The sequence below is a fragment of the Lepidochelys kempii genome, chromosome 8, assembly GCF_965140285.1.
Source record: "Lepidochelys kempii isolate rLepKem1 chromosome 8, rLepKem1.hap1, whole genome shotgun sequence".
NCBI classification, from domain to species: Eukaryota; Metazoa; Chordata; order Testudines; family Cheloniidae; genus Lepidochelys; species Lepidochelys kempii.
In genome coordinates this window covers 50,493,162-50,507,997 of record NC_136387.1, presented here as the reverse complement: position 1 = coordinate 50,507,997, position 14,836 = coordinate 50,493,162, and the positions used below count along the sequence as shown (strand labels likewise).

General features: G+C 46.7%; 1 protein-coding gene across 1 annotated transcript in view; it reads right to left on the bottom strand.

Moving 5' to 3' along the window:
* PAPPA2 (pappalysin 2) overlaps positions 1 to 14,836 on the bottom strand; it is a 170,969-nt gene that overhangs the window by 81,580 nt on the left and 74,553 nt on the right. The window contains exons 7-11 of the mRNA XM_073358102.2: positions 12,075 to 12,567; positions 8,328 to 8,456; positions 6,603 to 6,694; positions 6,200 to 6,393; positions 4,244 to 4,378 (exon numbers count right to left, since the gene is read on the bottom strand). Of these exons, the coding sequence (XP_073214203.1) occupies positions 4,244 to 4,378; positions 6,200 to 6,393; positions 6,603 to 6,694; positions 8,328 to 8,456; positions 12,075 to 12,567 (1,043 nt within the window). The remainder of the gene's footprint in view (positions 1 to 4,243; positions 4,379 to 6,199; positions 6,394 to 6,602; positions 6,695 to 8,327; positions 8,457 to 12,074; positions 12,568 to 14,836) is intronic.

Genomic DNA, 14,836 nt, shown 5'->3' with positions numbered 1-14,836 from the left:
ACCACCAACCAGACAGCCAACGGCCTGATCAGTGGTGTTAACTGGAGCAGCCAGGATCCCTTTTTGACTGGGTATTCTGGTTGAAAACTGGACACCTGGTCACCTTAGCGTTGTCTCATAATGAGGAATAGCTCAGGAGCACCCTTGGAAACTCAACAAAGTGAGCGGGGATACAGTGATCAGAGGGTGGGACAAGTATTTCACGTTCGCAGCCACTCACTGGGGCCCACAGGGAGCTGGCGCAGGCGTGGGGCAAAGCAAGGTGGAGGAAATATCTTTTTGCACCTTCGCCCTAAATTCCCACTCAATCATCACTGAGGCTGGGCAATTTCCCCGTAACATTTCCCTCCTGTTATTATTTCACCCTTGTTGTATTTCCACCTCCTGTCCAGGACTGGAAGCCCTGAGACACCATGAAGGTCAATCCTGTCAGCACCACAGCCTGCTCCAAAGCAGGAAGCACATTACCATGGAGAGTTCCAGTTCTGCACACGCAAGAAGCTTGGGTAGTATGGATAAGCACCTCAATATCGAGCTCTCATCCCAACCTAATTTGTGAGGGCCAGATCATCAGCTTGTGCCAATTTGGGGGACGCTCCTTATTCCATCCCTCCCCACTGTTCCCCTGTGCAGGCACTTGGCAAAATCTGTTTCTGAATTAAAACTGCATGTCATAAATATAAGGGGAAGGGTAACAACCTTTATGTATACAGTAAAATAAAATTCCTCTTGGCCAGAGCTACAGAATCCCCTTACCTATAAGAGGTTAATCAGTTCAATTAACCTGATTGGCACCTGACCAGAAGGACCAATGGGGAAAGAAAATACTTTTAAATCTGGGGGGGGTGAGGGACTTGGGGGGAATATTTTGGGGAACAGGAACTCCAAGTGGTTCTTTTCCTTAAATCTTTGTCTAACTCACTTGGTGGTGGCAGTGAATACCGTCCAAGGCCAAGAAGTAATTTGTGCCTTGGGGAAGTTTTAACCTAAGCTGGTAGAAATAAGCTTAGGGGGTCTTTCATGCAGGTCCCCACATCTATTCCCCAGAGTTCTGAATGGGGAGGGAACCCTAACACTGCAGTATCTGGCTTATCTCACTAAGTATTCCCTGTGTGTGCTTCCTTTTTCTTATTATGGATTGAGCTGCAGTTGGCTATATTTTAATTTTTTTTCTTTTGCTTAATTTCCTGCTTGTTACATTCTGACATGACTCCAAGTCTTCCTTGAATCTGATGTTTAGGAAATAGAGAACAAAGCACTGCCACTGGAAAGTGCTCCTCCATAAATCAGAATAACTCATATCTGCAAGTATACCAGCTCTTTTCAGGTGCACTATGGGAGGCTAGTTATGTTGAACAGACATTTGCATTCTTCAGCAGATGGCCACCCCCACTTACATCTGTGCCTTCATGTAGGGGCACAATGATTTCTTTGCCCTTTAGTGCCACCTGTTGAAAATGTTTCATTCCATACAACTGGAATCCTGTACCTAATGAGCAATATGATTGCTCTTTTAAAGCATGGGACATGGAGCATTAAAATAGTCCTGTGAGTGGAGGTGTATGCATGTGTTACTGAGATGTGTGTATAAACAGCTATATTTGTATGGGAGAGTGTTTTTTCATATATGTATGAAAAAGAAACCTGCTTCCCAGACCAATCTGTTAGCAAACAGGCAAACACTATAAAAGAGAAAGAACATGGGCATATTTATTACTAGCCCATAAATAATTTTATGGGTGGAAAATAATAGCACACCTAAAATGAGCGTGTGGAGTCAGTAATGAAAGTCTTTCATAATGCACTGGAACATGAGTTAATCCTGGTGAGAAGTGGAAAGCGAGCCTCCATCAAGGCAGCACAAAGAGGGGGCTTTCCTCTTTCTTGTGAGCAAAGGAAAAAAGGGAGGGTCTTTGCCCTGGCATAAGCACAGTAGGGAACCCAGAGGGAAGGTCCAAGAGATATAGACAGAAGAGAATGAAGGCTATGTAGGTAGAATTCTCTGTAGATGCATAGGGGGTTGGACTAGATGACCTCCTGAGGTCCCTTCCAACCCTGATAGTCTCTGACGTAGGGATACAGGCGTATTAGGAACAGAAAGGTAATAACACTGTTTATTGACCAATGATTAATGATGCACTAAGTCTCCCAAGTGCCTTAACAAAAAGGTAATTACAGACAATCTAGGACTAAACAGGGCAACATGCCCCATATAAACTGTACAGAAAGAGCAAAGAGAAATAACAACCTCCCAATAATAGAAGGCAGCAGCCACATAAAATTAAACTGTGGTTACAATCAGAAAATCAGCACTGTATGAACTGCATCTTCCTAATGGACATATCAGCTCCCTGTGTCTCTTCTACTTATGTCCTCCTTATGTGATTAAAACCCAGGTTTTACTCTCCCTGGTGGAGTTGAGGCCAATGCAATTGTGGGACAGTCTCAGATGCCAGGTCAGAAAGGCCCTGACTCCCACCCTCTAAAACATGTCTGTAGGCATGGTCAGGAATTCCAGGCCAGCCTTCTCACCTCCCAGAAGAGGCTGGCCCTAAGGCCTTGGGATCACACTGCCCCTTGTGCAGTCATTTACGCCAGTGCAAAGTGAGTGAAAACTGAGCTAAAGCAGAACAGTAGCAGCAAGGGTGATATTGAAGGTGCCCTTGAAGGCAAACAGTAAAATCTCAAATAACGCCTCTTGGTACAGTAACTCCTCACCTAAAGTTGTCCCTGTTAAGGTTGTTTCGTTGCTGATCAATTAGAGAACATGCTTGTTTAAAGTTGCGCAATGTTCCCTTATAACATTGCTTGGCAGCCGCCTGCTTTGTCTACCACTTGCAGGAAGAGCAGCCCTTTGGAGCTAGTCGTGGGGGCTTGGAACCAGAGTGGACCAGCAGCCCCCCCCCCTCCCATCAGCTCCCTGCTCCCTTAAGTTCCCTGTGCAGGAGCTACCCAGCAGGCTATCAATTGCTGGGCAGTTCAGCTGTCCTTCCCCCCACTGCCATGTGCTGCTCCTGCCCCCTGCCTTGGAGCTGCTTCTGGGAGCCTCCTGCTTGCTGTGCGGGGGGCAAGAGAAGAGGGGTGCTAGTATCAGGGTGTCCCCCTCCCCCTGAACCTTATCTTCATAGAGTTGGGGGGGGGAGGAAAGAAGCACGACAGGACTCAGGAGGGAGGGAGCTTGCTGGCAGCAGCTGCGGTCTCAACTTGCTGATCTACTTAAAAAGGCAATTCAAGTGCGGTCAGTGTACTTAAAGGGGCAATGTGCACATCTCTCTCTCTCTCACACACACACACACACACACACACACACACACACACACACAGAGTGTGTGTGTCTGTCTCTCTGCCATGCTGTCTCCCCTCTCTCCATTCATGCTGCCTTGTTGAATGCGAGGCTAAATTAACAACTTGTTAACCCTTAAGGGCTCAGTTGAGTGCTAGTTCATCATTTAGCAGTAAAAAGAAAAGGAGGACTTGTGACACCTTAGAGACTAACCAATTTATTTGAGCCTAAGCTTTCGTGAGCTACAGCTCACTTCACTGGATGTAGCTCACGAAAGCTGATGCTCAAATAAATTGGTTAGTCTAAGGTGCCACCAGTACTCTTTCTTTTTGTGTATACAGACTAACACGACTGCTACTCTGAAACCTGTCATTTAGCAGTAAGGCATTCGCTGGGAAATATCCCATCCTCTGACTTCACCTCAATCAAGCTTCACAATCATCATTGCTGTGTACAGTATTAAATTGTTTAAAACCTACAGTGTGTGTGTGTAAAAATATATATAGTCTTGTCTGGTGAAAAGAGTGTCCCTGGAACCCAACCCCCCTATTTACATTAATTCTTATGGGGAAATTGGATTCGCTTAAAAGTAGCATTTTTCAGGAACAACTACAATGTTAAGCGAGGAGTTCCTGCATTTGCCTGGCAATGGCTTTTTCATTTACAGAACACTGCGTAGGGTTCGGTCTCCCCCGCCATGGTGATCCATACACTAATGTGGATAAAATGAGTGATACACGTGCCTGTCATTGGCTTTCAGTTGCTATGACTCATCTGTAGAATGCCTGGCTGTAGCTGATCAGTTTGTGACCCAGCTGAGGGAGAGCTCTTCATTACTCCAGGACAGGGGGAAGGGAAAGAATTGGCTTTATCCCTGAAAGTGTGGGACAAGGATAGGAAAGCCCTCCCCACCCTACAAAGTAGCCTTCCTGTTAAGCCCAGGTGCCCAATGCCACTTACTTTGAGCCAAACTCTATCATCCAAGGGCGTTTTCTCCCCATCGGCAACCTGAGCATCATCGTGGCTGGTGGTGCAAGGGAACCAAGTAGCAAGGGAATGATGCTCTGGCATATCTTTAAGGTGGGATGTGCACACCTGGAAAGGAGAGATTTTCAGCCCCAGCAGCAGCGGGCATGAAGGGGAAGAGAGGGAGAGAACTACCAGCCTCCTACATGCCCACCAGGAAAGAGGCACCACAGCATTAACCAGAGCAGAAGGGAAGAGGTGACAGAAGTCACCTGCTTGAATAAAGAATATTTCAGGGTACCTGTGGGATTGAGGGAAAGACTATGAGCTAGCTCAGTGTAAATGAGCACAAATCCACTGATTTCAGCACAGGGATCCCAATTTACATCAGCTGAGACTTGTGCTCAATAGTCTAGAAGAAAAAACGTTCCGAATAATCAATATACAGGGTCAGATCCTCAACTGGCATAAATCAGTATAGTCCTGTGGATCCACACAGATTTACACCAGATGAGAACCTGGCCCTTGAAATCTTGATTCCTCTGGAACAAGGGGTCTCAAGATTGTCCACTGTACCAAGACTGGTCAGAGAAGAGCACACACAAATGGCTACAATATTTGCACTTTTCTCCACGCTCCCTGTTCCCCTTTCTTAGGCTCTTTGTATGAAATATTGATATGATGTTGCTAATTTATCTCAATTCCTTATTGGGTTGATGACAATTATTGCACCAAAAAGGTACAAAGCACTGTACAGACAGATGTAATAATAACACCTAGCTCTATTGCATTTCTCACCAGTTGATCACAAGGCAGTGCTTTACAAAGGAGGTCAGTGTCATTAATTTTATTATTTTAGAGATGAGGAAACTGAGGCACAAAGCTGTGAAGTGACTTGCCCAAGGTCCCCCAGCAGATAAAGCAGGAATAGAACCCAAGTCTCCTGAGTCCCAGTCCAGTGCACCATCCACTGGGCCACACAGCCTCTATCCAGAGCAATGGCATATGCAGAGAGGGACCATGTCTCTAAGAGCTTACTTTACAAACTAAAATGATATATTATTTAAGAGGATGGCGCACAGAGCTATAGGAACTTCCAGACGACACCAGGTCCATCTAGGAGAGCATCCCATTTCAGACAAAGACCAGCACCAAATGTTTCGGATGAAGATGCAATGAGAAGTATGCACAAACACGCCCACAGGAAACATTTCTCCCAGGCTGTTCAGCACTGATCCATAGCCCATTGAAGTCAGTGGAAAGATGCCCACTAACTTCAAGGGGCTTCCGACACTAAGTGGTGGGCATATGTTCTGAAGCATGAGGGTTTACATCCTTTCACACCCTGATCCTAAGCGCATTTAGGCCCATGTTAATTTTTATGACTGCAATGGGATAACTCGTGAGCTTAAAGTTATGCATGTACTTAAATGCTTGCTGGATCAGGGCCATAATTTCTCATCATATCTGGTGTAACAATGACGTGCTGCCTATTCATATCAGGGTGAAATTCACCCCCGCACAGAGGACCAGCCCAACGGCTCTGGCCCATCCCAAGTAAGGACTGTGCACTTCTAACTTCAGCCCTTCTGAATCCTTTGTAAAGCTTCTGGCCACAATGCAACCTTGTGGCAGTGAATGTTAAGGGTTAACAGTGCTGGGGGTTTCTTAAACAGCCTTTCCCTTGGTGAGGTGTTGTCTTTTGGAAAGGCCACATGCAGTGCGACCGACAGCTAAGCTCAGCATGTCATGGCAATGCCAGGATTTTCTTTTCAAGTTTATATGGCTGATTTTAAGCTGCCTGATGCGTGAAAGCTGCTCTGCTGGGAGGACTGAGTCACATAGGCCTTTGGGAATAGGTGCTCCATAGGGAGGGACAGGAAAGGCAAGGACACTGGAGATCACATCAGGTTTGGGATTGCCCCTGTACAAGGAAATGCCTAGCCTCACCTTCACAACAGGCTCTCCGGTCACCATGGAAACAGGACATGACTTCTTGTCCTGGTGGGAGGTGTAGGCCTGTGCTGCCCACTGATCCATGTACCCTTTGGGAGTGTAGAGGCCACAGTCCTGGATGCTACTTCTCCTCTCGAAGGGCTCACACACTCCATCCCCCTCGTGAACATAACAGAGGCTTGGCTCTCCTGCAGAGAGGTCAAAGGCTAGAAGTTTAGTGTCTACAATGCTTCTGCTGGGGGCAGATCCCTGAAGAGGGTCCTGGCAGACAGGACAGCCCACCACAGGGATGTTACAGCAGGAGAAAAAACTATACCCTTCCCCCGGGTGGTCATCGTGGCCCAAAAAGGGGGTGGCCAAGGAGAGAAGGAATGGGCTGACTCAGCACATGACTTACCAACACAGTTGAAGCCTTTTTCCTTTTTACACTTCCCAGAGCAGCCATCTCCATCTAACAGGTCTCCATCATCGCACTCCTCTTCCAAGCTCCTAAGAGACCATCGGCAAGAAATGTTAACGCCCTCTTGACTAGCTGCCCTTCAAGCTTTTCAGCTCCATAAGGGTCAGGATCCCATGTTTAAGGACAACCCTCAAGACAGATTTCACGGGAGGAATCATGGGATGCCAGCTACATGGAGGGAGAGAAGAGTCTAACTCGTCAGGTGAGGAAGGAGTTGAGAAAGCCAGAGTGGGAGAAAAGAGGCCCCACCCCACCATCATCTTCCTTGGGGAACTCAGCGTGGAAGCAAGTGCAACTACCAAGCCTGTGTGAGAGGAGAAGAGCTGCCAGTGATGTCAGATGTGAAGAATAGTCAGTTTTTCCACTGGGAGTTGGACAAGTCAAGGTGGGGTAAGGGATAGGGATGAGTTTAGTGAGTGAGGGGGGGAAAGCAATAGCCACATGCTACATTTCATGAGAAAACCACAAGCAATTTTCACAAGCAGCATCTGTCAGTGTGCTGCAAAAAGCTGATCTGATAGCAAAAATAGGGAAAATTATATGCTTAGGTGAATTCAGGTTTATTCTCATGTGTGCACGCACCCACCCACCCACCCACATGCACACACACACCTTCACACTCAAAACTTCAAATATTCAAGCAATTTTGCTTCAGACACTCTTCATACACAAAGATGCACAATGAGAAAAATCAATCTTGCCTCTCCACTCTCTTGACTTTGACTCACTGTTATTACCCGAAGGTTTAAAATTGTTTACTAAACAAGACTTCCTAAGCTGTGTTCCCAGCTGCCCTTTAGATCAGTCTTGTTAAAAGCCTATCACAAATCTGCACTACTTGCCTCCCATTTACGTTGCTTGTTCAGTTTTTTCAACTTCACTCAGCCTGGACAGTGGAACTAAAGTGGTGATTCACTCTCCAGAGGCCCAGATGCCAGACCCTTAACTGTAGTAAATCAGCAATGAAGTCAACGAAGCTATGCTGAATTACACCAGCTGAGGATCTGGCCCTTTTAGACAGTTTCCCCTGTTGGGTCTCATGCACTTATCACCAAGTTGAAGTCAGAAAAATTCAGACTGGAAACATGATACAAATTTTTACCAGAGAGGATAGTTAACAATTAGACGAACTTAACCAGGGGATGCTGTAAGTTTCCTCATCATTTGGGGTCTTTAAATCGAGATTGGATGTCATTCTAAAATATATGCTCTAGCAGAGAGCCACAAGTTACTGGGCACAATGCAGAATCATTGGGTGAAGTTCTCTGGCCTGATCTATGCAGGAGGCCAGACTAGATGATCAGAATGCTCCTTTTGGGGTTTAAAAATCTGTGACACTTTATAGAGATTGGTTCTGGCCTAAGCATTGGACCAAGCACCCCATGACTTTGGGGAAGTTCAGATCAGAATCCAGATCCAAACTCCGCACCTCGCAAGGTGCATCTTTACCTTCTAAGAAGCATTAGATTTTGCAAAACACTTTGGGTTTGAACCTTCATTCTTTAGTAATGGTTTGGCACCACTGACTTGAGAGGAGTTATGCTAGCATAAATCCGGTGTCATGGAGTGAAGGATCAGGTCTTCTGTTTACCTTTGAATCTACTCTAGTAGACCGAACGGCTTTAAAAAACATCTCCCAAACATGTAGAATTCAGTACTTACATGGTCACTTTTCCGTCTCCACAATAGGGAGTGCCCTGGGTATGGATCAAAGGTGGAGAGGGTTCTCCCACAGCTGCCCCAGCCATGGCCTGCACCTGGTACCGGTACAATTGGCCTGGTGTGACATCCCTGCAAAAACACAGAGGAATGAAACAAACTCGGAGAGAACAAATACCATGTGGGAAACATAGGTCTGTATGTGGCCATTTCCAGTGGATTCATAAGAGGCAAAGGGGATGCTAGAGGTTATAAAAAGCATGTGTTGTATCTAAGCAGAATGGAAAGATAACGGTCCTGTGGATGCTACCCTGATAGGTAGGAAGTGTTGCAATAATTGGCTGATGAATTTACCCTAATTGTAGCTCAGTTGTAAAGAGTATATCAAAGTTTATTAAGTAATACAATGACCTATAATAACAAATGTTAATGAAAAATAGGTCAAGTTGCTTTCAGTAACAAGTGTTGTAAACAGGTGCAAGAGAACCAAATTAGTCCAAACAAAAAAAGGCCACAATGATATAATTCAAGGACCATGTTGAAATCATGCTTGGTAAAAACAGAAAATATGGAACTGGAAATTAATAAATAAAAACTGAAGTGTCAGATATTAGGCCTAATTATGGGCAAAATACTGGGGACATGGGCTATTCCACCCACCATTCCCTTTGTGGGTCCTTAAAAGAAAGACTGGGGGAAAGAAAATTAAAAAGATGGAGGCTACTGAAACAAGCTTCATAGTCATGGCTGCCACATGCACCATCTCCTGGGACTCTGGGTCTTTGTCATCCTAATCCTGAGAGATGTCCTGACCAGACCAGGCCAGGCCAGAGAGAGGGCTCCAGAAAACATCAATGCCTCTACTGGTTCCAGCTGAATCTCCAACACCACTTGGGATGCAACAGGATTGGATTTTAACAACAGCTCCAGTCATTTTCAACTACCTACTTCTCTTTTCCCCCAAAGGGCAGTGATAACTATCTGATACCAACTAAGAGACTGTCAAACAAGGGAGTTTTTCCCTTCTAAAAAACTCTCCAACTAAAGGAAAAGGGAAAAAAAATCTGTTGATAAAATAAAAGCCGTACTTGATACTTCACATTTCAAATACTTTCACTGTTTTTCCTTCCTCTCTGGATCTTTAATAAAATGTTAAAAGAATTTTTAAATGGTGTATTTGTACTAAGCAGGCTAAGAGCTCTATAGGAACAATCCCAAACCTAAGTGTGACCCTAGGAGCCGTTAATGCCCACTGGCACAGGGTGCACTGTCTATCTTCAGACCCAACCAACTCACTGCACCCAAACCTTTGTTGTCATGCTATTTATCCAAAAGGTGTTGTGTAAGGTACCACGTGAAAACTAATAACGTGCAGGTTATGACTATCATTGTGAAATTCATGTGTTAACGTTACATGTGAAGTTATGAATTCCCTCTGTATGATGTTACCAGAACATGTTGAAGATCAGACAGCCGAGCCTAGGCAAAGGTGATAAAAAGGTGTGGCCTAGGCAAAGGCATGTCAGTGTGCCTCAATTTACATATTAGCAGTATTCAAAACTATTGAGCTAAACCTGGGGGTGGGAGGGGTTCCTGAGCTCAAGAGACAGGAAATGAAGATAGATCCTGCACCCCAGAGAGACAGAGGACTGAATCCCCAAGAGGCCTTCCTGACTTGTAAGACAAAGAAAATCCAAAGGTGAGGCATGATTATGATTACCCTCTACAAAAGCCGTGTTGACTCTTCCCCAACATACCATGTTCTTCTAGGTCAGTGGTTTTCACCCTTTTTCATTTATGGGCCCCTAAAAAATTTCAAATGGAGATGCGGACCTCTTTGGAAATCTTAGACTTAGTCTGCAGCCCCCCAGGGGTCCACAGACCAAAGGTTGCTATAGTGTCAAGTTTCAACCAATTTGCCTGCAACTGAAGTTAAGCTAGCTGGCCTGGAATTGCCAGGTTCACCTCTGGAGCCTTTTTTAAAAATAAGCGTTACATTAGTTATCCTCCAGTCATCTGGTACAGAGGCTGATTTAAACAATAAGTTACATACCACAGTTAGTAGTTCTGCAGTTTCATATCCAAGTTCCTTTAGAACTCTTGGGTGAATACCTTCTAGTTCTGGTGACTTATTACTGTTTAAATTGATCAGATTGTTCCAAAACCACCTCTATTGACACCTCAATCTGGGACAGTTCCTCAGATTTTTCACCTAAAAAGAATGGCTCAGGTGTGGAAAACTCCTTCATGGCCTCTGCATTAAAGACTGATGCAAAAAAATCATTTTGCTTCTCCACAACAGCCTTGTTTTCCTTGAGTGCTCCTTGACCACCTTGATCGTCCAGTGGCCGCACTGATTGTTTGGGAGGCTTTCTGCTTCTGATGTACATTAAAAAAATTCAGTTAGTTTGTGTGTCTTTTGCTAGTTGCTCTTCAAATTCTTTTTCGGCCTTTTATACTTGGCTTGCCAGAGTTTATGTTCCTTTCTATTTTCCCCAGTAGGATGAAACTTTTCTAAACTTGTGTGCTTCTAGAAAGCTAACAGATTGGTGTCTCTGGAGAGACTGCAAACCTAACACTTTCTCTGGGAGGGTCCAGTGACAGGGGCTGGTTCTTACAGTAGGAAGATTTTGGGATGAATCTGGGGCTAGAAGGGTACTAAGGCCAGGCTGCAAACCAGTAGTAACCAGGTTGGGCAAAGCCAGGATGAGGGTTATGTCCTGTTGGCAGGCTGCTGGGGTCAGAGCTCTGGGCCAAAGCTGCACAGCCACAATACATGTAGGGATACAAGGCAGACTGTGACAGAACCATAGGCGCCCACTTCTGCTCCTACTGGGGGGTGCTCAACCCCGCTCTGCCCCTGGCCCGGCCCTGATGATGCTCTAGATACAGGATCCTGGGTTTTACAAGGGGGAAGAAGGGAAAGCTGGTGTGTGTTAGGGGTGGAGGGGAACAAGAGAGGCAAGGAGTGGGAGAGATGGTCCTCAGAATCTCAATTAAATTTGCATGGCTTGGCCTGGGTATGGATGGATAGATGGAAAGAAGCCACACAGTTCAGATCTGGGCTTTGAGCCCCCTCAAAGTTTAGGGTGTTTAAAACTAGCATGTAAATTTAGCCAGGCAGGCAGACAGGGATAATTTGGCAAATTCCAATCTAGATTCCAGTTTCCCATGTCCCCAAAGTCTGGGGGTATTTGGATCTGAGGTTTTGGTTATGGCCCGTCTCTATATCAATAAAACATTCAGGGTGCCAATATATCCAAGCCACGAGAATGTATTGCACTGTGGCACATGCACATACAAAGCCATAAGCACAGGTAGGTTTCTCCCCAATTCTACAATTGCCACGAGCCGAGGCTCTAGAAAGAGGATCTGTAGCAAGTAATCGGAGGAGCCTGCCATGTTTCCCTCTAGGTGGACCATCGCATGAAATTATCCCCTACCCTACGTGACTTGAACAGTCATTACCCTGGTCCCACAGATGGGGAAATGTGTCAAAGTTAAAGAGTTCTCTCTAGTGGGAAACAGCTTCCTGGTGAGTATCATGCTAGTGTCACGGAACTGTCATAACGAATGGGGTGTTCTGGGCAAACTCTGTGGCTGGGCGTTCATGGCACTGCTCACCACAAAGCGGTTGAGTCCTAAAAACCATCAATGAATCCAAATGCAGAAGCCAGAAAAGCCAGGAGAACTAGAACAGCATCCCTCCCCCTCCCCCGGGGCCTTTGGTGGACCGATCTTGCTACTCACGTGTCGGTGAACTTTCGGTGCATGTGCAACCCCGTTATGGGGGAGCCGCTAGCAAACGGGGGGTCCCGCAGGATCCTGTACCTCACAGGCTTGCAGCTGGAGCAGAGGGGGCTCTGGGGCATGGAGGTTAAGAGAGCCGCATCTATCTCCATCCGCTCATCAAAGGTGTAGACCTTTACCCCAGACACCTTCCTGTTGACGTTGAGCCTAACAGTGAGGGGGGTGTCGCAGAAAGTGTCCAGGGGGCCCAGGTGAATGGACTCCCCATGCTCCGTCAGGATTTCAATGTCAGACAAGGCCTTGGGCGAGTCTGTGGAGAGGTAGGTGGTCCACAGTACAAGAGACTCCGGGTACACGGGGTGCAGGAAACGCAGCTCCAGGATACAACCATGCGGCTGGGGGCAAGGAACAGTCATGTTCATGTGGTACAGGTGGAGCTCTGGGCTCCAGGCCTGCAGGCTGGGCTCACAGGGCTGATCCACATCTGGGGGGCCTAGACAAGGGGAGAATATAGATCCCTATAAGGAGCAGGGCAGTTCATTTCAGTAGCAGAGATATATGATAGTCTGTACATACATGCACACACATTGAGGTGAACGCCCCCCCATGTATGCACATATAAACACAGATACATACGTACATGTGTGAAGGAGACCAAAGCCCTGAGGTAAGTGGGGAAGGGAGATACCGGGAGAAGCACGAGCAGGAGAGCGCAAGAGGGGAGGACTCCTGCCTCATACTGAGAAAGCGGGACGATCAGCGGGTTATCTTAAGTGCCTACGTCACAAAGTTTGGGGGAGACAGGGTCCTGCACCCCCCACCCCCCACTTCCTGTGATTCACCGTGACTCTCAGCCAGCCAGTAAAACAGAAGGTTTATTAGAGATGACAGGAACACAGTCCAAACCAAAGCTTGTAGGCACAAACCAGACCCCTCAGTCAGGTCCTTCTGGTGGGCAGGGAGATTAAACCCCAGCCTTGGGGCTCCTGCCTTTTCCCCAGGCTGCTCCAAACTGATACCCGCTCCAGCCATCTCACCCAGCCTCCCCAGAGCTCCTCCTCCAGCCTTTGTCCAGTTTCCTGGGCAGAAGGTGTCACCTCGCCCCCACCCCCTGCTGGCTCAGGTATCTTCCCTCAAGGGAAGTCTCCCATTCCCAGCTCAATACTCCCCACTCCCTGCTGCATCACAGCCTGTATACAAATGCAAGAAGCCTGGGAAACAAGCAGGGAGAACTGGAAGTCCTGGCACAGTCAAGGAATTATGATGTGATTGGAACAGAGACTTGGTAGGATAACTCACATGACTGGAGTACTGTCATGAATGGATATAAACTGTTCAGGAAGGACAGGCAGAGCAGAAAAGGTTGGGGAGTTGCATTGTATGTAAGGGAGCAGTATGACTGCTCAGAGCTCTGGTATGAAACCGCAGAAAAACCTGAGAGTCTGAGTTAAGTTTAGAAGCGTGAGCAACAAGGGTGATGTTGTGGTGGGAGTCTGCTATAGACCACCGGACCAGGGAATGAGGTGGATGAGGCTTTCTTCTGGCAACTAACGGAAGTTACTAGATCACAGGCCCTGGTTCTCATGGGAGACTTCAATCTCCCTGATATCTGCTGGGAGAGCAATACAGCTGTGCACAGACAATCCAGGATGCTTTTGGAAAGTGTAGGGGACAATTTCCTGATGCAAGTGCTGGAGGAACCAGCTAGGGGCAGAGCTCTTCTTGACCTGCTGCTTACAAACCAGGAAGAATTAGTAGGGGAAGCAAAAAAGTGGATGGGAACCTGAGAGGCAGTGACCATGAGATGGTCAAGTTCAGGATCCTGACACAAGGAAGAAAGGAGAGCAGCAGAATACGGACCCTGGACTTCAGAACAGCAGACTTTGACTCCCTCAGGGAACTGATGGGCAGGATCCCCTGGGAGAACAACATGAGGGGGAAAGGAGTCCAGGAGAGTGGCTATATTTTAAAGAATCCTTATTGAGGTTACAGGAACAAACCATCCCGATGTGGAGAAAGAATAGTAAATATGGCAGGCGACCAGCTTGGCTTAACAGTGAAATCCTTGCTGATTTTGAACACAAAAAGAAGCTTACAAGAGGTGGAAGATTGGACAAATGACCAGGGAAGACTATAAAAATATTGCTCAGGCATGCAGGAATGACATCAGGAAGGCCAAATCACACCTGGAGTTGCAGCTGGCAAGAGATGTTAAGAGTAACAAGGGTTTCTTCAGGTATGTTAGTAACAAGAAGAAAGTCAAGGAAAGTATGGGCCCCTTACTGAATGAGGGAGGCAACCTAGTGAGAGAGGATGTGGAAAAAGCTAATGTACTCAATGCTTTTTTTGCCTTTGTCTTCATGAAGGTGGTCAGCTCCCTGACTACTGCACTGGGCAGCACAGCATGGGGAGGAGGTGACCAGCCCTCTGTGGAGAAAGAAGTGGTTCAGGACTATTTAGAAAAGCTGGACGAGCACAAGTCCATGGGGCCAGATGTGCTGCATCCGAGAGTGCTAAAGGAGTTGGTGGATGTGACTGCAGAGCCATTGGCCATTATCTTTGAAAACTCATGGCGATCGGGGGAAGTCCCGGATGACTGGAAAGAGGCTAATGTAGTGCTCATCTTTAAAAAAGGGAAGGAGGAGGATCTGGGGAACTACAGGCCAGTCAGCCTCACCTCAGTCCCTGGAAAAAGTCATGGAGCAGGTCCTCCAGGAATCAATTCTGAAGCACTTAGAGGAGAGGAAAGTGATCAGGAAGAG